This window comes from Triturus cristatus, chromosome 1_1 (assembly GCF_964204655.1).
Source record: "Triturus cristatus chromosome 1_1, aTriCri1.1, whole genome shotgun sequence".
NCBI classification, from domain to species: domain Eukaryota; kingdom Metazoa; phylum Chordata; class Amphibia; order Caudata; family Salamandridae; genus Triturus; species Triturus cristatus.
In genome coordinates, this window is record NC_140579.1 from 98,955,529 (window position 1) to 98,978,765 (window position 23,237).

The window sequence follows — 23,237 nt, forward strand, 5'->3', positions numbered from 1 at the left end:
CCCGGAGGCGCTAGACCCCAGGACCGAGGAAGAAACACTGCTGCTGGAGGACCCCGGAGTCGCTAGACCCCAGGACTGAGGAAGAAACACTGCTGCTGAAGGACCCCGGAGGCGCTAGACCTCAGGACTGAGGAAGAAACACTGCTGCTGCTGAAGGACACCGGAGGCGCTAGACCCCAGGACCGAGGAAGAAACACTGCTGCTGCTGAAGGACCCCGGAGGCGCAAGACCCCAGGACCGAGGAAGAAACACTGCTGCTGCTGAAGGACCCTGGAGGCGCTAGACCCCGGGACCAAGGAAGAAACACTGCTGCTGCTGAAGGACCCCGGAGGCGCTAGACCCCAGGACTGAGGAAGAAACACTGCTGCTGAAGGACCCCAGAGGCGCTAGACCCCAGGACTGAGGAAGAAACACTGAAGCTGAAAGACCCCGGATGCACTAGACCCCGGGACCAAGGAAGAAACACTGCTGCTGAAGGACCCCGGAGGCGCTAGACCCCAGGACTGAGGAAGAAATACTGCTGCTGAAGGACCCCCGGAGGCACTAGACCCCAGGACTAAGGAAGAGACACTGCTGCTGAAGGACCCCGGAGGCGCTAGACCCCAGGACAGAGGAAGAAACACTGCTGCTGCTGAAGGACCCCGTGGCGCTAGACCTCAGGACTGAGGAAGAAACACTGCTGCTGCTGAAGGACCCCGGAGGCGCTAGACCCCAGGACTGAGGAAGAAACACTGCTGCTGAAGGACCCCAGCGGCGCTAGACCCCGGGACCAAGGAAGAAACACTGCTGCTGCTGAAGGACCCTGGAGGCGCTAGACCCCGGGACCAAGGAAGAAACACTGCTGCTGAAGGACCCCGGAGGCGCTAGACCCCAGGACTGAGGAAGAAACACTGCTGCTGCTGAAGGACCCCGGAGGCAAGAAACACTGCTGCTGCTGAGGGACGCCGGAGGCGCTAGACCCCAGGACCAAGGAAGAAACACTGCTGCTACTGAAGGACCCTGGAGGCGCTAGACCCCAGGACCGAGGAAGAAACACTGCTGCTGAAGGACCCCGGAGACGCTAGACCCCGGGACCGAGGAAGAAACACTGCTGCTGCTGAAGGACCCCGGAGGCGCCAGACCCCAGGACTGAGGAAGAAACACTGCTGCTGCTGAAGGACCCCGGAGGCGCCAGAACCCGGGACGAGGAAGAAACACTGCTGCTGCTGAAGGACCCCGGAGGAGCTAGTCCCCAGGACTGAGGAAGAAACACTGCTGCTGCTGAAGGACCCCGGAGGCGCTAGACCCTAGGACCGAGGAAGAAACACTGCTGCTGCTGAAGTACCCCGGAGGCGCTAGACCCTAGGACCGAGGAAGAAACACTGCTGCTGCTGAAGGACCCCGGAGGCGCTAGACCCCAGGACTGAGGAAGAAACACTGCTGCTGAAGGACCCCGGAGGCGCTAGACCACAAGACTGAGGAAGAAACTCTGCTGCTGAAGGACCCCGGAGGCGCTAGACCCCAGGACTAAGGAAGAGACACTGCTGCTGAAGGACCCCGGAGGCGCTAGACCCCAGGACTGAGGAAGAAACACTGCTGCTGCTGAAGGACCCCGGAGGCGCTAGACCCCAGGACTGAGGAAGAAACACTGCTGCTGCTGAAGGACCCCGGAGGTGCTAGAGGGCGGTCCAGCTGTCAATTGTCTGCTGCGTGGTGTGGGGAATGGTGGGTGTGGGAACTGCGTGTAGGTTGTCGTCGTCAAAGTTGTCATAGATGGTCTTGATTTTGTGATGGAAGAAGGCGCTAAGTCTGTCGCAGAGGTCCTGGGAGGGTGGGATGTTGGTGGTCTCACTGTTGGGTTGGGCGAACTCTTTGATGATGAGCAGACATTGAGGCTAGTAGCTTCTCCGGAGAGTGTTTTATCTACTCCCCCTATCGGTGCACAAGACCCTGCTCCAAGTTCTGGCAGTCAGTTGTCTGCACTACTGTAAGGCACTACTGGGAGCGGCAAATGAGACGGTGCTAAACAGGTTGCAAGTAGTTCAGAACACTGCAGCTCGGTTGGCTCTGAGTCAACCATTCAGGGCTCCCTCCCGGCCATTACTGAAAGGCCTTCACTGGCTTCCCATCTGTGACCGAATCAAGTTTAAAATATGCTGTCTGATTCACAAAACCATCAACGATAGCAGGCCCAAGTTTATGACTGAAAGTCTTGTCCCCTATCGACCTCCTAGATCCCTGCGTTCAAGTGGGAAGGCTCTTTTAGTAGTGCCTCGGGTCAACAAACTCCGAATATGGGGCAAATCTTTTGCCTATGTAGCCCTGCGTCTCTGGAACTTGCTCTCAGTGCCTTACGTATGTAGCCTAACTTGCTTAAGTTCAGGAAACTATTAAAAACAGAACTTTTAAAAGAAAGAATGCACCTTACAACCTCCTCGCTGATATCCGCTGTTAGCGTGGAGATACCCCTGCCGGGGTGAGTCCAGCGCTCTACAAATCCCTCATTCATTCATGCCGAAGAGTTCCCTGCTGTTGTGTGCGTGGGTGGAGATTCTGTCCTGGAGTGCTTTCTACCTTGCGTATCTGATGAATTTGTGGTGGGTGGCTGCTTTGAAGTTGCCGAGGTCTGCTGTGGTTTTGGAGTTCCTTAGCTTTTATACTATGAGTGAGGAAAGCCTTCACTATAGATGCTCTGAGGTACCTGTTCTGTGAGAGGCAAGCTTAGACTGCTGATGCCCTGATGTACCTAACCTGTGAGTGAGGGAAGCCTGCAGTGGTGATGCCCTGATGTACATGGTCTGTGAGTGAGAGAAGCTAGCACTGCTGATGCTCTGGCATACCTGATCTGTGTGTGAGGGAATCTTATACTCCTGATGCCCTGATGTACCTGTTCCGTGAGTGAGAGAAGCTAGCACTGCTTATGTCCTGATGCACCTATTCTATAACGTAATCTTGCACTGATGATGTCCTGATGTGCCTGTTCTGTGTGTGAGGGAAGCATGCACACCTGTTGTGTGAGGTATGCTTGCACTGCTGATGCCCCGATGTACCTGTTCTGTTAGTGAGGGAAGCTTGCACTGCTGATGCCCTGATGGACCTGTTCTGTGAGTGAGGGGAGCCTTCACTATAGATGTCCAGAGGTACGTGTTCTTTGAGTGGCAAATTTGGACTGCTGATGCTCTTATGTACCTATTCACTGAGTGAGGGAAGATGCACTGCTTGTGCCCTTATGTACCTATTCAGAGAGAGGAAAGATTGGACTGCTGATGCCATGATGCACCTATTCTTAGAGTGGAAAACATGCACTGCTGATGCCCTGATGTACCTATTCTATAAGGTAATCTTGCACTGATGATGTCCTGGTGTGCCTGTTCTGTGTGTGAGGGAAGCTTGCATACCTGTTGTGTGAGGGAAGCTTGCACTGCTGATGCCCTGATGTACCTGTTCTGTGAGTGAGGGGAGCATTCACTATAGATGCCCATAGGTACGTGTTCTTTGAGTGGCAAATTTGGACTGCTGATGCTCTTATGTACCTATTCACTGAGTGAGGGAAGATGCACTGCTTGTGCCCTTATGTACCTATTCAGAGAGAGGAAAGATTGGACTGCTGATGCCATGATGCACCTATTCTTAGAGTGGAAAACATGCACTGCTGATGCCCTGATGTACCTATTTACTGAGTGACCTAAGCTTGCACGGACGTTGCCCTGTTGTACCTGTTCTGCCTATGAGGATAGCTTGCGATGCTAATGCCATGATATACCTGTTCTGCATATGAGGAAAGCTTGAAGTGCTGATACCCTGATGTACCTATTCTACTAGTAAGGTAAGCCTGCACTGCTCATGCCCTGATGTACCTATTCTATAAGGTAATCTTGCACTGATGATGTCCTGATGTGCCTGTTGTGTGTGTGAGGGAAGCATGCACACCTGTTGTGTGAGGTAAGCTTGCACTGCTGATGCTCCGACATACCTGTTCTCAGAGAGGGATGCTGTTATCATGAAGTACCTGTTCTGTGAGAGGAAAGCGTGCACTGCTGGTGCCCTGATGTACCTGTTCCGTGAGTGAAAGAAGCTAGCACTGCTTATGTCCTGATGTACCTATTCTATAAGGTAATCTTGCACTGCTGATGCCCTGATGTGTCTATTCTATGAGTGAGGGAAGCCTTCACTATAGATGTTGTGAGGTACCTGCTCATTGAGAGGCAAGCTTAGACTGCTGATGCCCTGATGTACCTATTCTGTGAGTGAGGGAAGATGCACTGCTGATGCCCTAATGTACCTGTTCTCAGAGAGGGACGCTTGTGCTGCTGTTATCATGAAGTACCTGTTCCGTAAGAGGGAAGCGTGCACTGCTGGTGCCCTGATGTATATATTCTGTGTGTGAGGGAAGATGCCCTGCTAATGCCCTGATGTACCTGTTCTCAGAGAGTGACGCTTGTGCTGCTGTTATCATGAAGTACCTGTTCCGTAAGAGGGAAGCGTGCACTGCTGGTGCCCTGATGTACCTGTTCTGTGAGTGAGTGAAGCTTGCACTGCTGATGCCATGATGTTCCTATTCTGAGAGAAGAAAGCTTGCACTGTTAATGCCCTGATGTATCTATTCTGTGAGGTAAGCTTGCACCGCTGATGCTCCGACATATCTGATCTGTGTGTGAGGGAATCTTACACTGCTGATGCCCTGATGTACCTGTTCCGTGAGTGAGAGAAGCTAGCACTGCTTATGTCCTGATGTACCTATTCTATAAGGTAATCTTGCACTGATGATGTCCTGGTGTGCCTGTTCTGTGTGTGAGGGAAGCTTGCACTACTGTTGTGTGAGGGAAGCTTGCACTGCTGATGCCCTGATGGACCTGTTCTGTGAGTGAGGGAAGCTTGCATTGCTGATGACGTGATGTACCTGTTCTGTCAGTGAAGAAATCTTGCACTGCTGATGCCCTGATGTACCTATTCTATGAGTGAGGGAAGCCTTCACTATAGATGCCCTGAGTTATGTGTTCTTTGAGAGGCAAGTTTAGACTGCTGATGGCCTGATGTACCTATTCTGTGAGTGAGGAAAGATGCACTGCTGATGCCCTCTGTACCTGATCTGAGAGAGAGAAGCTTTTACTGCTGGTACCATGATGTAGCTTTTCTGTAAGAGGGAGGCTCGCACTGCTGATTCGTTGATGTACCTGTTCTGTGAGTGAGGGAAGCTTGCACTGCTGATGTACTGTTCTGTGTTTGAGGGAAGCTTGCACTGCTGATGCCCTGATTTACCTGTTCTGTGTTTGAGGGAAGCTTGCACTGCCGATGCCCTGATGCACCTGTTCTGAGAGAGGGAAGTTTGCTCTGCTGTTACCATGATTTTCCTGTTCTGTGAGAGGGAAGCTTTCACTGCTGGCGCCCTGATGTACATGTTCCATGAGTGAGGGAAGCTTGTACTGATGATGCTGTGATGTACCTCTTGTGTGAGTGAGAGAAGCTTGCACTGCTGATGACTTCATTTACCTATTCTATGACTGAGGGAAGGCTGCACTGTTGATGTCCTGATGTATCTGTTCTGTGAGTGAGGGAACCTTGAACTGCTGATGTACCTGTTTTGTGTGCGAGGGAAGCTTGCACTTCTGAAGGCCCGCAGTACCTGTTCCGTGAACGAGGGAAGCTTGCATTGATGATGTGTTGATTTACCTGTTCTGTGTGTGATGAAAGCTTGCACTGCGGATGCCCTGATGAACCTGTCCTGTGAGATAGCCTTGCACTGCTGATGTTCTGATGTACCTATTCTGAGAGATTAAAGCTTGCACTGCTGATGACCTGATGTACCGCTTCTGTGAGTGACTGAAGCTTGCACTGAAGTTGCCTTGATGTACCTGTTCTGTGAGTGAGGGACACTTGCACTAATGTTGGCCTGATGTACCTGTCCTGTGAGTGAGGGAAGCTTGCACTGCTGATGCCCTGATGTACATGTTCTGCATATGAGGAGTGCTTGCAGTGATGATACCCTGATCTACCTATTCTATGAGGAAGGCAAGCCTGCACTGCTGATGCCCTGACGTAACTGTTCCATGAGAGGCAAGCTTAGACTGCGGATGCCCAGATGTACTAATTCTGTGAGTGAGGGAAGCCTGCACTGCTGATGTTCTTATGTACCTGGTCTGAGTGAGGGAAGCCTGCACTGCTGATGTTCTGACGTACCTGTTCCATGAGAGGCCCTGATGTACCAATTTTGTGAGTAAGGGAATCTTGCACTGCTGTACCTGTTCCCATAGAAGGAAGCATGTACTGCTGCTAACATGATATACCTATTCTGTGAGCGGGAAGCTTGCACTGCTGATGCCCGGATGTACCTGCTCTGTGTTTGAAAGAAGCTTGTACTGCTGCCTCCTTGTTTTACCTGTTCTGTGAGAGGGAAGCCTGCACTGTTGGTGCCCTGGTGCACATGTTCTTTGAGTGAGTGAGGAAAGCTTGTACTTATGATGCCATTATGTACCTGGTCTGTGGGTGAGGGAAGCTTGCACTGATGATGAGTGAGGGAAGCCTGCACTGTTTATGCCCTGATTTACCAGTTCTGTGAGAGACAAACTTAGACACTGATTCCCCGATGTACCTTTTCTGTGAGTAAGGGAAGCCTGCACTGCTGATGCCCTGTTGTACCTGCTCTGTAAGTGGTAAGCTTAGACTGGTGATGTCCTGATGAACCTGTTCTTTGAGTGAGAAAAACTTGTACTGTTGATACCCTGAAGAACCTGTTGTGCGTATGAGGGAAGCTTGCACTGCTGAAAACCTGATTTACCTATTCTGTGAGTGAGGGAAGCCTGCATTGTTGATGCCATGATGTACCTGTTCAGGGAGAGAGAAGCTTGCACCGCTGAGGTCATAATGTACCTGTTCTGTAAGTGAGGGAAGATTGCACAGCTAATGGCCTTAGGTACCTGGTCTGTGAGTGCAGGAAGCTTGTAGTACTGCTACCATGATATAACTGTTTGCTTGAGAAGCTTTCACTGCTGATGCCCGGATGTGCATGTATTGTGAGTGGGGGAAGCCTGCACTGCTGATGCCCTGATATACCTCCTGTGTGTGTGAGGGAAGGTTGCATTGATGTACTTGTTCTGTGAGAGGGCATCTTGCACTTTTGATGCCCTGGGGTCCCTGTTCTGTGAGAGGGAAGCTTGGACTGCTGATGCCCTGATGTACCTATTCTGTGAATAAGGGAAGCCTGCATCATTGATGCCCCGATGTCCTTGTTCTGTGTGAGGGAAGCTGGGAGTACTGATGTGTTGATGTATCTATTCTGAGAGCAAGGGAACCTTACTTCTGAAGCCCCGAGGTAAGTGTTCTGCGAGTGAGGGAAGCTTGCACTGCTGATGCCCTGATAAACCTTTTCTGTCGAAGGGAAGCTTGCACAGCTTGTGCATGTGATGATACTGTTGTGCATGTGAGGGAAGCTTGCATTGCTGATGCCCTGGTGTACCTTTTCTGTGAGGTAAGCGTGCACTTCTGATGGTCTGATGTACCTGTTCTATGAGTGAGGGATGCTTGTACATCTATTGCATGTGCTTATACTGTTCTGCATGTGAGGGTGCTTGAACCGCTGATGCCCTGATGTACCTGTTCTGCAAGTGAGGGAAGACTGCACTGCTATTGCCCTTATGTTCCTGTTCTGAGAGAGGGAAGCTTGTACTACTGCTACCCTGATCACCTGTTCTGTGAGAGGGAAGCTAGCACTGCTTATGCTTTGATGGACTGGGAACAAAACAATTTGATCGTTGGGAGCCAATCATTTTCTTTCTTGTCAAGACTACGATAGTTTGTGTCACTTATACAGGTATCCTTTACCAGAGTTACCCATGGTCTATGGTCTGAGTGCGATGGTTCAATCCATTTTCTACAGATCACATGTTTGGCTAATAGTATTAAACAGAACCTAAGCTTCTGTTACAATTCTCCCATCTAGAGTCTGGCCTGCCTGGGAGCTTATATAGTTTAAATGGAGTCCAATAGCCCTGGAAGGAAGGCTGCCTGAAGTAGGTCCAGAGGAAACCTGCAGGGACCCTTTAGCATGCTATATGATATTGTGAAACCGGCTGCATTTAAATCTCTTTACGTTATGTTATTTATATTAAATCAGAAACAAAAAACAGCTATTCCCTTGTACAAAAAGACATACAATTATATAAACAAGCATTTGCAATGCAATAGGTCTTGCATTTGCGAAATTTTAAGCTATTGGCATTGCAAATGCCAATGTCTTTTATTTATCTGTTTTCAAAACCAACACACAGATAAAAGGTTTGTCATTTTACAATGCCAGTAGCTCAAATACTCACAAATGCGAGACCTATTTCATTGCAAATGCTTGTTTAAAGGGGGCCTCGAAACAGGTCTCTATCGGGCTCTGTTGTGTGCCCTGGCACAGGCGGGCCGTTTCTTTCCGGACTGCGGTGACAGCAGGCACATGCATGCATGTGCACTGCTCACTAGTGGAAAAGTTATGGCATGAGGTCATGCAAGGCGAGGTTGTAGGGGGAAGGAAAATCCTTGGATGGAGGGCAGCTGCCTCAAACTGAACACAGACAAGACAGAAATCCTCATCCTCGGGTCCAACCCCTCCGCATGGGACGACTCTTGGTGGCCCACGTCACTGGGGTCCCCCTCGGCCCACACCGACCACGCACGCAACCTGGGAGTCATCCTCGACTCGAAACTCTCCATGACCAAACAAGTCAACGCAGTCTCCTCCACCTGTTTCAACACCCTCCGTATGCTCCGCAAGATCTTTAGATGGATCCCCGACAAACACGAGGAAAACTGTCACCCAAGCCCTGGTCGACAGTATGAGTAACAAGGGAACCCGATGAAGGTAGCTTTGGACCTCGGGTAATTACGTATTTTTAAAGAACAAAGGTCCTTAGCTTAAACAAAAATAGTGTAACTGTCTACACAGAGACTTAGATAAGACCTATGTATATTCTTCCAGTGTACAGCCGGACAGAGGAACATTTATTTTGAAAATAGCAAACGTTTTCTAAACGAGATAAAGGTGCACGAAGGCAATGAAACAAGGGCACAGTCCTGTACCGAGTTTACAACAAGGAAATGGGAAGAGGAAAGGAGTGACAGGCAAACAAGGAGGCTTACAATACAATAAAGAACTCAAGTAAGCTCAGACCAACAGAAACCACAATACATTGTTCACAGTGGATAAATTGTGGTACTGTTATGAAAAGTCGACGTTTCGATCCCTAGCTCCTAATACAGTGGGATCATCCTCAGGACTATGATTTAAAAAGTTGCCGGATATGAGTTATACACCTGTTGGAATGAACAAGGGAGAAGAAGGAAATAAGAAAACAGAGTTCACTGTTACAATAAAAAAGGGGGGGGGGGGAAACATGTCAACATTCAAAGACAATATACAAAAAACAATGTGAGGTCCTGGAATGAAAGCGTTGAAATGTGCCACATGCACAAACTGTAGTTGAATAACAGTGAGCAAGACTGCGTGGACACAAGTGAGCCATAGACGATGGCTTGAACGTGGAGAAATTCGTGATGGAATTTGGGACATGTTTAAGGGTCCTGTGAATATATTCGGACTAACACGGCAGAAGTAGTGAGGCGGCATACTAATGGAAAAATAGCCGGACAAGGGTGACGAATCTGATTAAGTCATTGCAATAGCGGTGATGATGATCGCTGGTAGATTAACCCCTTCAGCGCTGCGCGGATTCCCCCGCGGTGCTGAAGGGTTCGAGCGCGGGCGGGGCCATGACGGAACGGTTCCGTCATGAGCACAGCTCAACCGATGCTCATGACGGAACCGTTCCGTCATGAGCATGGAAGGGGTTAACTTAAATGAACTAATATAGAACGACAAAGGCAAATCTATTAAGTGCGAGGAATTGTAGTAGTGGTGATGGTGATCGCTGGTAGCTGACCTTCAATGAGGTAGTGGAGTACGGTGCGTCGTCGTGCTAGCGCGGGGCGTGTGCACTGGTACTAGAGCTTCAGATGACCATCAAGTGGCAAGGAGGTGAAAGTGGTGTAGCATAGAGACGCCTTTAAATTAAGGAAGGAAGAGAGGACTGAAGGTGTGGGAGATAAGCCACGGGTGAATAGAAATTAGTAATCCCTCGGGTAGGGAGGTAACGCTGCTCGTGGTCGCGTCGGGACGGTATGGTTGCCAGGCCGAGTTCAAGGGAGAAATTGCTTGAGCTGACCTTCAGGAGGCAACTCAAGACCTGGCTTTGCGACCAGTAGCAGCAGCACCCCCCCCCCCCCCCCAGCGCCTTGAAACCCACCCGGGTATGTAGTGCGCTTTACAAGTTACATGATTGATTGATTGATTTAAAGAGTCATTTTCTCTCTGAATTGCCCTCGTCTTTTTGAATCTCAGGAGCAGCAGCATTGCCGTGATGTCACCAGGGCTTTAAGTGGGAGCTTTTTCAATATTATATACAAGCCATAATTGCTGCTTATTTATCTTATTCAAGTAACAAACCTTCACAAACCCAATAGTTCTGACTTGTTGTAGGTATGATGTTACTAGTTGTATCATATATCTGGATGCAATGACAGAAACAGCAAACTACAAGTCGGACGGCACACTATGCTAAGTACAGATTTTTTAGCTTGTGTTTTTTTAAGCCACGCCCTAATTACATTGGCCATGCCCCTTTGAGACACCCCCCCCCCAGTTTTTTCATCCCACTTAAAGCCCTGAGTATACCTGTGAGTGCGAGCGGAGAGCTCCCTGTAGGAAAGGAGTACGTTAATGCAGACATGCCAACCCTCCCGATTCAGGCGGGAGACTACCGATTTGAAGGCTAGTCTCCCGCCTCCCGAGTCCTGCAAGCAAAAACCCGATTCCTCGGGGTTTCAGCTGACAGGGCTTGGTAATGTGTAACGTGCTAATTCTTCCAGCAATACTCAGAGTGGTGATGCAGGGGCTCTAGAAGGGGTGAAAAACCAACAAAGCCCCATTAACAAGCGAATGGTCTTTTAAAGACCTGTGAAGTACTCGGAGGCGGCTCGGGAAGCTGTTTCAACCCGGGCTGCCACACACGGAGGGGGGGGGGGGGGGGAGGAGGGGTTTGCACTGCCAGCAGCAGGCCAGTGCACAACACTTGCATCTGACACCCTCTCTCTGCCTGCCATTGCGCTCCATGCTTCTGAAAGGTAAGAAAACAAGCATTTACAATGCAACGGTCTCGGCATTGTTAAAGTTAGAGCTATTGGCATTGCTCATGGCAATGCAGTTTCTTTAAATGTTTTAAAAACAAAAACATAAACAAAAATAATGTCATGAGCAATGCCAATAGCTCTAACTTTAACAATGCCAAGACCGTTGCATTGTAAATGCTTGTTATAACTGACGGAGCCGGTATTCCTTCAAACTTGGAATGCCTCGAAGCTGCTTGAAAAAACAACAACACACTATTAGTGCTGCACCGATCGGCCCTTACACGTCTTCACCTCCCAGCACCGGCGTGTGCATGCTAGCTAGAGGATGCTGGGGGAAGCCAGGGGCCCGAGAGTGCCACGAGAAGGGCTTTTAGTCGCTAGAGGATGCTGGGGGAAGCCAGGGGCCCGAGAGTGCCACGAGAAGGGCTTTTAGTCGCTAGAGGATGCTGGGGGAAGCCAGGGGCCCGAGAGTGCCACGAGAAGGGCTTTTAGTCGCTAGAGGATGCTGGGGGAAACCAGGGGCCCGAGAGTGCCACGAGAAGGGCTTTTAGTCGCTAGAGGATGCTGGGGGAAGCCAGGGGCCCGAGAGTGCCACGAGAAGGGCTTTTAGTCGCTAGAGGGTGCTGGGGGAAACCAGGGGCCCGAGAGTGCCACGAGAAGGGCTTTTAGTCGCTAGAGGATGCTGGGGGAAGCCAGGGGCCCGAGAGTGCCACGAGAAGGGCTTTTAGTCGCTAGAGGATGCTGGGGGAAGCCAGGGGCCCGAGAGTGCCACGAGAAGGGCTTTTAGTCGCTAGAGGATGCTGGGGGAAACCAGAGGCCCGAGAGTGCCACGAGAAGGGCTTTTAGTCGCTAGAGGATGCTGGGGGAAGCCAGGGGCCCGAGAGTGCCACGAGAAGGGCTTTTAGTCGCTAGAGGGTGCTGGGGGAAACCAGGGGCCCGAGAGTGCCACAAGAAGGGCTTTTAGTCGCTAGAGGATGCTGGGGGAAGCCAGGGGCCCGAGAGTGCCACGAGAAGGGCTTTTAGTCGACAGAGGATGCTGGGGGAAGCCAGGGGCCCGAGAGTGCCACGAGAAGGGCTTTTAGTCGCTAGAGGGTGCTGGGGGAATCCAGGGGCCCGAGAGTGCCACGAGAAGGGCTTTTAGTCGCTAGAGGATGCTGGGGGAAGCCAGGGGCCCGAGAGTGCCACGAGAAGGGCTTTTAGTCGCTAGAGGATGCTGGGGGAAGCCAGGGGCCCGAGAGTGCCACGAGAAGGGCTTTTAGTCGCTAGAGGATGCTGGGGGAAGCCAGGGGCCCGAGAGTGCCACGAGAAGGGCTTTTAGTCGCTAGAGGATGCTGGGGGAAGCCAGGGGCCCGAGAGTGCCACGAGAAGGGCTTTTAGTCGACAGAGGATGCTGGGGGAAGCCAGGGGCCCGAGAGTGCCACGAGAAGGGCTTTTAGTCGACAGAGGATGCTGGGGGAAGCCAGGGGCCCGAGAGTGCCACGAGAAGGGCTTTTAGTCGCTAGAGGGTGCTGGGGGAATCCAGGGGCCCGAGAGTGCCACGAGAAGGGCTTTTAGTCGCTAGAGGATGCTGGGGGAAGCCAGGGGCCCGAGAGTGCCACGAGAAGGGCTTTTAGTCGCTAAAGGGTGCTGGGGGAAACCAGGGGCCCGAGAGTGCCACGAGAAGGGCTTTTAGTCGCTAGAGGATGCTGGGGGAAGCCAGGGGCCCGAGAGTGCCACGAGAAGGGCTTTTAGTCGCTAGAGGATGCTGGGGGAAACCAGGGGCCCGAGAGTGCCACGAGAAGGGCTTTTAGTCGCTAAAGGGTGCTGGGGGAAACCAGGGGCCCGAGAGTGCCACGAGAAGGGCTTTTAGTCGCTAGAGGATGCTGGGGGAAGCCAGGGGCCCGAGAGTGCCACGAGAAGGGCTTTTAGTCGCTAGAGGATGCTGGGGGAAGCCAGGGGTCCGAGAGTGCCACGAGAAGGGCTTTTAGTCGCTAGAGGGTGCTGGGGGAAACCAGGGGCCCGAGAGTGCCACGAGAAGGGCTTTTAGTCGCTAGAGGGTGCTGGGGGAAACCAGGGGCCCGAGAGTGCCACGAGAAGGGCATTTAGTCGCTAGAGGATGCTGGGGGAAGCCAGGGGCCCAAGAGTGCCACGAGAAGGGCTTTTAGTCGCTAGAGGGTGCTGGGGGAATCCAGGGGCCCGAGAGTGCCACGAGAAGGGCTTTTAGTCGCTAGAGGGTGCTGGGGGAAACCAGGGGCCCGAGAGTGCCACGAGAAGGGCTTTTAGTCGCTAGAGGGTGCTGGGGGAAACCAGGGGGTCGAGAGTGCCACGAGAAGGGCTTTTAGTCGCTAAAGGGTGCTGGGGGAATCCAGGGGCCCGAGAGTGCCACGAGAAGGGCTTTTAGTCGCTAAAGGGTGCTGGGGGAAACCAGGGGCCCGAGAGTGCCACGAGAAGGGCTTTTAGTCGCTAGAGGATGCTGGGGGAAGCCAGGGGCCCGAGAGTGCTACGAGAAGGGCTTTTAGTCGCTAAAGGATGCTGGGGGAAACCAGGGGCCCGAGAGTGCCACGAGAAGGGCTTTTAGTCGCTAGAGGATGCTGGGGGAATCCAGGGGCCCGAGAGTGCCACGAGAAGGGCTTTTAGTCGCTAGAGGATGCTGGGGGAATCCAGGGGTCCGAGAGTGCCACGAGAAGGGCTTTTAGTCGCTAGAGGGTGCTGGGGGAAACCAGGGGCCCGAGAGTGCCACGAAAAGGGCTTTTAGTCGCTAGAGGAGCTGGGGGAATCCAGGGGCCCGAGAGTGCCACGAGAAGGGCTTTTAGTCGCTAGAGGGTGCTGGGGGAAACCAGGGGCCCGAGAGTGCCACGAGAAGGGCTTTTAGTCGCTAGAGGGTGCTGGGGGAATCCAGGGGCCCGAGAGTGCCACGAGAAGGGCTTTTAGTCGCTAGAGGATGCTGGGGGAAGCCAGGGGCCCGAGAGTGCCACGAGAAGGGCTTTTAGTCGCTAGAGGATGCTGGGGGAAGCCAGGGGCCCGAGAGTGCCACGAGAAGGGCTTTTAGTCGCTAGAGGGTGCTGGGGGAATCCAGGGGCCCGAGAGTGCCACGAGAAGGGCTTTTAGTCGCTAGAGGGTGCTGGGGGAAACCAGGGGCCCGAGAGTGCCACGAAAAGGGCTTTTAGTCGCTAGAGGGTGCTGGGGGAAACCAGGGGCCCGAGAGTGCCACGAGAAGGGCTTTTAGTCGCTAAAGGGTGCTGGGGGAATCCAGGGGCCCGAGAGTGCCACGAGAAGGGCTTTTAGTCGCTAGAGGTTGCTGGGGGAAGCCAGGGGCCCGAGAGTGCCACGAGAAGGGCTTTTAGTCTCTAAAGGGTGCTGGGGGAATCCAGGGGCCCGAGAGTGCCACGAGAAGGGCTTTTAGTCGCTAGAGGATGTTGGGGGAAGCCAGGGGCCCGAGAGTGCCACGAGAAGGGCTTTTAGTCGCTAAAGGGTGCTGGGGGAAACCAGGGGCCCGAGAGTGCCACAAGAAGGGCTTTTAGTCGCTAGAGGGTGCTGGGGGAAACCAGGGGCCCGAGAGTGCCACGAGAAGGGCTTTTAGTCGCTAGAGGGTGCTGGGGGAAACCAGGGGCCCGAGAGTGCCACGAGAAGGGATTTTAGTCGCTAGAGGGTGCTGGGGGAAGCCAGGGGTCCGAGAGTGCCACGAGAAGGGCTTTTAGTCGCTAGAGGGTGCTGGGGGAAACCAGGGGCCCGAGAGTGCCACGAGAAGGGCTTTTAGTCGCTAGAGGATGCTGGGGGAAGCCAGGGGCCCGAGAGTACCACAAGAAGGGCTTTTAGTCGCTAGAGGATGCTGGGGGAAACCAGGGGCCCGAGAGTGCCACGAGAAGGGCTTTTAGTCGCTAGAGGGTGCTGGGGGAAACCAGGGGCCCGAGAGTGCCACGAGAAGGGCTTTTAGTCGCTAGAGGATGCTGGGGGAAGCCAGGGGCCCGAGAGTGCCACGAGAAGGGCTTTTAGTCGCTAGAGGATGCTGGGGGAAGCCAGGGGCCCGAGAGTGCCACGAGAAGGGCTTTTAGTCGCTAGAGGATGCTGGGGGAAACCAGGGGCCCGAGAGTGCCACGAGAAGGGCTTTTAGTCGCTAAAGGGTGCTGGGGGAAACCAGGGGCCCGAGAGTGCCACGAGAAGGGCTTTTAGTCGCTAGAGGATGCTGGGGAAAGCCAGGGGCCCGAGAGTGCCACGAGAAGGGCTTTTAGTCGCTAAAGGATGCTGGGGGAAACCAGGGGCCCGAGAGTGCCACGAGAAGGGCTTTTAGTCGCTAGAGGATGCTGGGGGAATCCAGGGGCCCGAGAGTGCCACGAGAAGGGCTTTTAGTCGCTAGAGGATGCTGGGGGAAGCCAGGGGTCCGAGAGTGCCACGAGAAGGGCTTTTAGTCGCTAGAGGGTGCTGGGGGAAACCAGGGGCCCGAGAGTGCCACGAGAAGGGCTTTTAGTCGCTAGAGGAGCTGGGGGAATCCAGGGGCCCGAGAGTGCCACGAGAAGGGCTTTTAGTCGCTAGAGGGTGCTGGGGGAAACCAGGGGCCCGAGAGTGCCACGAGAAGGGCTTTTAGTCGCTAGAGGGTGCTGGGGGAATCCAGGGGCCCGAGAGTGCCACGAGAAGGGCTTTTAGTCGCTAGAGGATGCTGGGGGAAGCCAGGGGCCCGAGAGTGCCACGAGAAGGGCTTTTAGTCGCTAGAGGATGCTGGGGGAAGCCAGGGGCCCGAGAGTGCCACGAGAAGGGCTTTTAGTCGCTAGAGGATGCTGGGGGAAGCCAGGGGCCCGAGAGTGCCACGAGAAGGGCTTTTAGTCGCTAGAGGGTGCTGGGGGAATCCAGGGGCCCGAGAGTGCCACGAGAAGGGCTTTTAGTCGCTAGAGGGTGCTGGGGGAAACCAGGGGCCCGAGAGTGCCACGAGAAGGGCTTTTAGTCGCTAAAGGGTGCTGGGGGAATCCAGGGGCCCGAGAGTGCCACGAGAAGGGCTTTTAGTCGCTAGAGGTTGCTGGGGGAAGCCAGGGGCCTGAGAGTGCCACGAGAAGGGCTTTTAGTCTCTAAAGGGTGCTGGGGGAATCCAGGGGCCCGAGAGTGCCACGAGAAGGGCTTTTAGTCGCTAGAGGATGCTGGGGGAAGCCAGGGGCCCGAGAGTGCCACGAGAAGGGCTTTTAGTCGCTAAAGGGTGCTGGGGGAAACCAGGGGCCCGAGAGTGCCACAAGAAGGGCTTTTAGTCGCTAGAGGGTGCTGGGGGAAACCAGGGGCCCGAGAGTGCCACGAGAAGGGCTTTTAGTCGCTAGAGGGTGCTGGGGGAAACCAGGGGCCCGAGAGTGCCACGAGAAGGGATTTTAGTCGCTAGAGGGTGCTGGGGGAAGCCAGGGGTCCGAGAGTGCCACGAGAAGGGCTTTTAGTCGCTAGAGGGTGCTGGGGGAAACCAGGGGCCCGAGAGTGCCACGAGAAGGGCTTTTAGTCGCTAGAGGATGCTGGGGGAATCCAGGGGCCCGAGAGTGCCACGAGAAGGGCTTTTAGTCGCTAGAGGGTGCTGGGGGAAACCAGGGGCCCGAGAGTGCCACGAGAAGGGCTTTTAGTCGCTAGAGGGTGCTGGGGGAAACCAGGGGCCCGAGAGTGCCACGAGAAGGGCTTTTAGTCGCTAGAGGATGCTGGGGGAAGCCAGAGGCCCGAGAGTGCCACGAGAAGGGCTTTTAGTCGCTAGAGGATGCTGGGGGAAGCCAGGGGCCCGAGAGTGCCACGAGAAGGGCTTTTAGTCGCTAGAGGGTGCTGGGGGAATCCAGGGGCCCGAGAGTACCACGAGAAGGGCTTTTAGTCGCTAGAGGATGCTGGGGGAAGCCAGGGGCCCGAGAGTGCCACGAGAAGGGCTTTTAGTCGCTAGAGGATGCTGGGGGAAGCCAGGGGCCCGAGAGTGCCACGAGAAGGGCTTTTAGTCGCTAGAGGATGCTGGGGGAAGGCAGGGGCCCGAGAGTGCCACGAGAAGGGCTTTTAGTCGCTAGAGGGTGCTGGGGGAAACCAGGGGCCCGAGAGTGCCACGAGAAGGGCTTTTAGTCGCTAGAGGGTGCTGGGGGAAACCAGGGGCCCGAGAGTGCCACGAGAAGGGCTTTTAGTCACTAGAAGATGCTGGGGGAAGCCAGGGGCCCGAGAGTGCCACGAGAAGGGCGGTGCTGGGGGATACCAGGGGCCTGAGAGTGCCACGAGAAGGGCCTTTAGTCGCTAGAGGGTGCTGGGGGAAACCAGGGGCCCGAGAGTGCCACGAGAAGGGCTTTTAGTCGCTAGAGGGTGCGGGGGGAAACCAGGGGCCCGAGAGTGCCACGAGAAGGGCTTTTAGTCGCTAGAGGGTGCTGGGGGAAACCAGGGGCCCGAGAGTGCCACGAGAAGGGCTTTTAGTCGCTAGAGGATGCTGGGGGAAGCCAGGGGCCCGAGAGTGCCACGAGAAGGGCTTTTAGTCGCTAAAGGGTGCTGGGGGAAACCAGGGGCCCGAGAGTGCCACGAGAAGGGCTTTTAGTCGCTAGAGCGTGCTGGGGGAAACCAGGGGCCCGAGAGTGCCACGAGAAGGGCTTTTAGTCGCTAGAGGATGCTGAGGGACACCAGGGGCCCGAGAGTGCCACGAGAAGGGCTTTTAGTCACTAAAGGGTGCTGGGGGAAACCAGGGGCCCGAGAGTGCCACGAGAAGGGCTTTTAGTCGCTAGAGGATGCTGGCGGAAGCCAGGGGCCCGAGAGTGCCACGAGAAGGGCTTTTAGTCGCTAAAGGGTGCTGGGGGAAACCAGGGGCCCGAGAGTGCCACGAGAAGGGCTTTTAGTCGCTAAAGGGTGCTGGGGGAAACCAGGGGCCCGAGAGTGCCACGAGAAGGGCTTTTAGTCGCTACAGGATGCTGGGGGAAGCCAGGGGCCCGAGAGTGCCACGAGAAGGGCTTTTAGTCGCTAAAGGGTGCTGGGGGAAACCAGGGGCCCGAGAGTGCCACGAGAAGGGCTTTTAGTCGCTAGAGGATGCTGGGGGAAGCCAGGGGCCCGAGAGTGCCACGAGAAGGGCTTTCAGTCGCTAAAGGGTGCTGGGGGAAACCAGGGGCCCGAGAGTGCCACGAGAAGGGCTTTTAGTCACTAGAGGATGCTGGGGGAAGCCAGGGGCCAGAGAGTGCCACGAGAAGGGCTTTTAGTAGCTAAAGGGTGCTGGGGGAAACCAGGGGCCCGAGAGTGCCACGAGAAGGGCTTTTAGTCGCTAAAGGGGGGCTGGGGGAAACCAGGGGCCCGAGAGTGCCACGAGAAGGGCTTTTAGTCGCTAAAGGGTGCTGGGGGAAACCAGGGGCCCGAGAGTGCCACAAGAAGGGCTTTTAGTCGCTAAAGGGTGCTGGGGGAATCCAGGGGCCCGAGAGTGCCACGAGAAGGGCTTTTAGTCGCTAAAGGGTGCTGGGGGAAACCGGGGGCCCGAGAGTGCCACGAGAAGGGCTTTTAGTCGCTAAAGAGTGCACGGGGAATCCAGGGGCACGAGAGTGCCACGAGAAGGGCTTTTAGTCGCTAAAGGGTGCTGGGGGAAACCAGGGGCCCGACAGTGCCACGAGAAGTGCTTTTATTCGCTAGAGATGTTGCATGCAGTACTTGAGTGCCGCGAGAAGAGCTTTTAGTCGGTGGAGATGTCTGGAGTAAAGCGCTTCACCGCCTCATCCGGAGTAGTAAGCGCTATACAAATACAATTACAGTCCCTTCAGCCGGAAAGATTTCACCCCGCAGACCCCGATGCAGGGGCATTGACTTGCTTCATTAAATGTAACGAGGATATTTTATTCCCCAGAACAGTACCTGCGGGTTGAAAACAACCCGGTACCGCCTCAGTGGAGTGTCCCCTGCCCTCCGGTGATGTCTGACCTGTAAGACCAGAGCCTTTCTGCAGACGTTTACATGGATGTGGCCAGAGCAGGCTGAGGCTGGAAGTCCCCGTGCAGTTGAATAAATAATAGTTTTCAAAAATATAGAGATCTACTTACATATATGTACATGTACATGTGTGTGTGTGTGTTCGCACACACGCACTGTAGTCCAGAAGCCACCAGGAGTTGTAAAAATATAGAGATCTACTTACATATATGTACATGTACATGTGTGTGTGTGTTCGCACACATGCACTGTAGTCCAGAAGCCACCAGGAGTTGTAAAGAAATGAATTTACAGTTGTAGCTTACTACCTCTACATACCACTACATCAGCTGTCTGTAATGCTTGAAGGGCGCTTTTTCCCTCTTACAAGTTGCAGTACTGCTGTCGTGTAGGGAGGAAGCACCGTTAAAGCACTTTCTCCCCAAGTTCTACTGCAAACTGGGAATCAACAGCATCTTCTAACTCCAGATTGTTTTATATTCGTCAGTTTTCATTGCTGGTGCCGACAAGAACACACACAGTTCACCCACCCAGGCATTCTGGGATGTCTCAGAAGGTTTCCTAAACTCATGGATTATTGATCCGTTGCATGTCTCAGAAGGTTTCCTAAACTCATGGATTATTGATCCGTTGCATCCGTTTTAAATGCTTGTTTTAGACTAAGGAGCAGAAAGCCTTCTGGGTGCTGCAGGCCTATGAGTGATGATCCAGCGGTGTGGGAAGAGCAGACCGCTTGCTTCACAGAGCTGAACGCGTCATTTGAGCTGCAGGTGCCGAGCTCCCCTGTTCCGAAAGGCATGGGGGGGGCAACTAAACACCAAATATAGTTTTTTTCCGATCCTTCCTTGCTTGCATTAGTGCTCACTGCACACATGTGCCAGTGTCGCTTTGGGCCTTGGAGCAACGGCGCAGGGGAGGGGAACATGAAGCAGAGGAGACACCTTCATTTGGGCATCACAGACATGACAGGGAGGAGGAGGAGGTAGGATGGGAGCCATGTGTTTCACAAAGAGCCCACTTCCCAATGCAGTAGCCATTATTAGTAAAGCGGGTGCAGTTCATGGTTTTGAGGGACTCGTTAGTGTCCTCCTGACGCCGGGCTAGGGGCGAGGTAATCATAGGGAATCAGGGGCTCCGCAGCGTTCCCAGTCGGTCTTTATTGTTTGCCCCGGCGCAGAAGCGTCTTTGGGTTCAGGAACTGCCCACTACGGCCTCGGCCGTGGCACACAGGCAGATGTCAGCCCTTTTCAGACACCGCCCCGCGGAGCTGGGTCCGCGAGCGGCCATCGTGGCACCATGCCAACACATCTCTCAGTCACCCCTCCACTCTCAAGAATGGACTAACGCCAGGGTAAAAACCAGAATGAACACAAACACAGCTATGAGCCGCAGGCCTGGGCACTTCAATGAATATATCCCACCGTGTCTGATGTCCAGGAGCCTGGATGGGCGCTTACAAAAGATCTCTGGAGGCTAGGTTACGTAACGTTAGAGGCACATACTACATATTAAAACAAGAATTAACATAGACGATGGACTAATGATAACGCAGGCTCACACAAAGCGAGTGTAACAAGCCGAGGGCACCGGAAGACTCCGAGGCGAAGCAGAAATGCCTCGGAGAAACGCAGTGGCGTTTTCGGGGGCGTGTTTTTCTGTTATCTCCTCTTGCCATTGGCTGGAGGAGATAATTAGACTTTCTGAAAAAAACACGCCCCCCGATCCGAAAAGGACGGGGCCTGATCGGAGTGACGGGACCTCTTCTCCAATGGCTGGCCAGCATTCAAGAGGCCAGCCAATGGAGAACAGGGGAAAAGAGGGGCAGGTTCAAGCCCCTCTTCTCCAAGTCATTAAATCTCCGACTTCCGGTTCTGCCTTCGGCAGACCGGCGGTCCTCGACCTAAAAACGTGCATTTGCGTTTCAAATGTCCAGTCCTACAGCAGCACGCTTCCAAAGCCCATACATGACAGAAACCCGATTCAAGGCCCCATTCTCCAGATTTTTTCCCAAAAATCTCCCACTTTGCTCTTCTGAAATGTTGGCATGTTAATGAGCGTGAGCATATCCTGTAGGAAAGGACAAACTTCATGCGCTACTGCTGCGTACAGGATATTGAGCGTGGGCTGTAGATATGTTGTGGGAGAAACCACAACTAACTGACATGGGAATCACTTTGTTAAATCTGTGCATATAAACAGGGCGGGACGTTATAAACAAAAGAGGGGGAGACAGTGGCGTAATGGCCAGAGCTACCATAGTTGGAACTGGATTCGAGCCTCGGCAACATCCTGCGTTTTGGGGCAAATCACTTCATCTCCCTGCGCCTACCAATAAAATAACGAGTTTGCGCTATAAAAACAGCAAACAAAAATAACCAGACGGTCAGCAACACACCCACACCCTTGTAAACCTGGCACACACGCTCTGAGTGAAAGGACACACCCAGGGCTCTGGGCCACACCCACAGGCATGTAACAGATTGGTAAATCACACAAGAACCAATGAAGCACAGGAGGAGCCAGGCCCAGTCACAAAGGTAATAGACGGAAGTGACACGCCCCCAGCCCAGAAAACACAAGCTGAGCACGCCTACCCCTCACAATATACAAGATACAGAACTCGGAGGTGCCTACAGGTCCCCGGACAGAAATCACACCCGGGATCTTCGACACCCCAACAGGTGAACACACGCAGATCTACAGGGGACGACACCCCTGCTCGGGTGTCACGCCCACAAACAGACACGGATCCTTAAAGAGGCGCCCGACCGCTGTGTATTGGAAGCCTTATCTCGTCATTTTGGGCATTTCTATGCTTTGGGCGGGTTTTCGTGGGTGTCTGAAAGGTGAATTGTTTGGCATGGCTTTCTCATGTCCCATTACAAGTTCCTACGCTAGTACTGCTTGTGCGTCTCCAGGCGGGTAGGAGAGACCTTCCGATGACCGGAAAGGCACCAGGGCGTGCGCCTGAGGCACGGCAGTGCCAGCTGCCAGGCGCTGAAGCCTGCTTTCCCTCCAGGCCATGAGATGCCCCCGGGCCCTCTTCCTAACCTGCACTTTAATCAGAATAATGAAACAAGCGAAAGTGAAAGTGCATGCTGGCTTGGAGGGAAGGGGGACAGATGTGCACGCTGCGTGGCTGCAAGCGCATCCACAGACTACAATCGCCAAAAGCCCTGCGCGTGCCCATCTCCTGTCCCACTTCCGAGGCAAGTCAGCAACAATAGATCTCGCGCTGCGTTCGCCAGGCGAGACCTAAGAACGTTTCATTCCGGCTCTAGTAGGGCCCAACCTCTGTTCTAAATTTGCTGCCCATCCTTTAATCAATAGTGCTCGGTAAGGCCCCAACCCGACCACAGATCTGCGGCACACACACATTGTTGTCCTGAGCAGCTTCCAAAATGAAAGCAAAATGAGTGCCGGATCTTACTAAGCACCTGCTGCGGCAGACTCACCTTGTAGTCCTGGGCAGCCTCCTTTATGGGAAACACGGAGTGAGCCTTGTGATCCGTGGACTCTCTACAGACCACACAGATCGGCATCTGATCCTCTTCGCAGAACACTTTCAGTTTCTCTTCATGTTCCTGGCACCAATTCTCCCCCTGGACGGTCGCACTCGGGGTGTGAAGCTGTTTCAACAGTTCCACCATGTTTCCCAGCTGCCTGTTAGGTCGGAAGGTCTTAATTTGAAAAGTTTCTCTGCACTGAGGGCAAGGGAAGTCTGTCTGCAGCCCCTCCCAGCACCGAGTGATACAGGACAGACAGAAGGCATGTCCACACTCTACGGACACGGGGTCTGTGAAATACTCCAGACATATGGAGCACGTGGCCTCCTCCTTCAGGCTCCGGAGCTGGTTTGCAGCGGCCATGATCCTGCCGAGGAGGAAGAGCGGAGTTCAGTTTCGATTCTCGTAGTTCCGTAAAGTGGGCGGGGCTCTGTCTCTTCTTCCCTCCACGCCCCACAGAGGCCCTTAGGGTGTTAACAATCACAGGCCCCCCGATTGTCCCTTGTAACCTGCCAGGCTTTCATCAAGCTGTGTGTTTTACTCTGGCGCGCCATCTTACAGATATAATTAAACAAAATATGAAAATGTAAGCATAAAGTAGCGCGCAGAATGCACAGGAAGAAGGCAGTATGAACTTGCCCCACCTTATTCACATAGGACAGACCTCTGCGCAATCTCCATTGGCTCGTACCATGAAGAATGGATATTAAAGAGGCGAGTGTAATGATG

At 53.7% G+C, this 23,237-nt stretch overlaps 1 protein-coding gene across 1 annotated transcript in view; it reads right to left on the reverse strand.

Moving 5' to 3' along the window:
* The window catches only part of LOC146869616 (E3 ubiquitin-protein ligase TRIM39-like), a 273,031-nt gene extending 250,160 nt beyond the window's left edge, over positions 1-22,871 (reverse strand). The window contains exon 1 of the mRNA XM_085608690.1: positions 22,458-22,871. Coding sequence (XP_085464816.1) covers positions 22,458-22,871 — 414 coding nt within the window. The remainder of the gene's footprint in view (positions 1-22,457) is intronic.
* Positions 22,872-23,237: the final 366 nt, after the last annotated feature.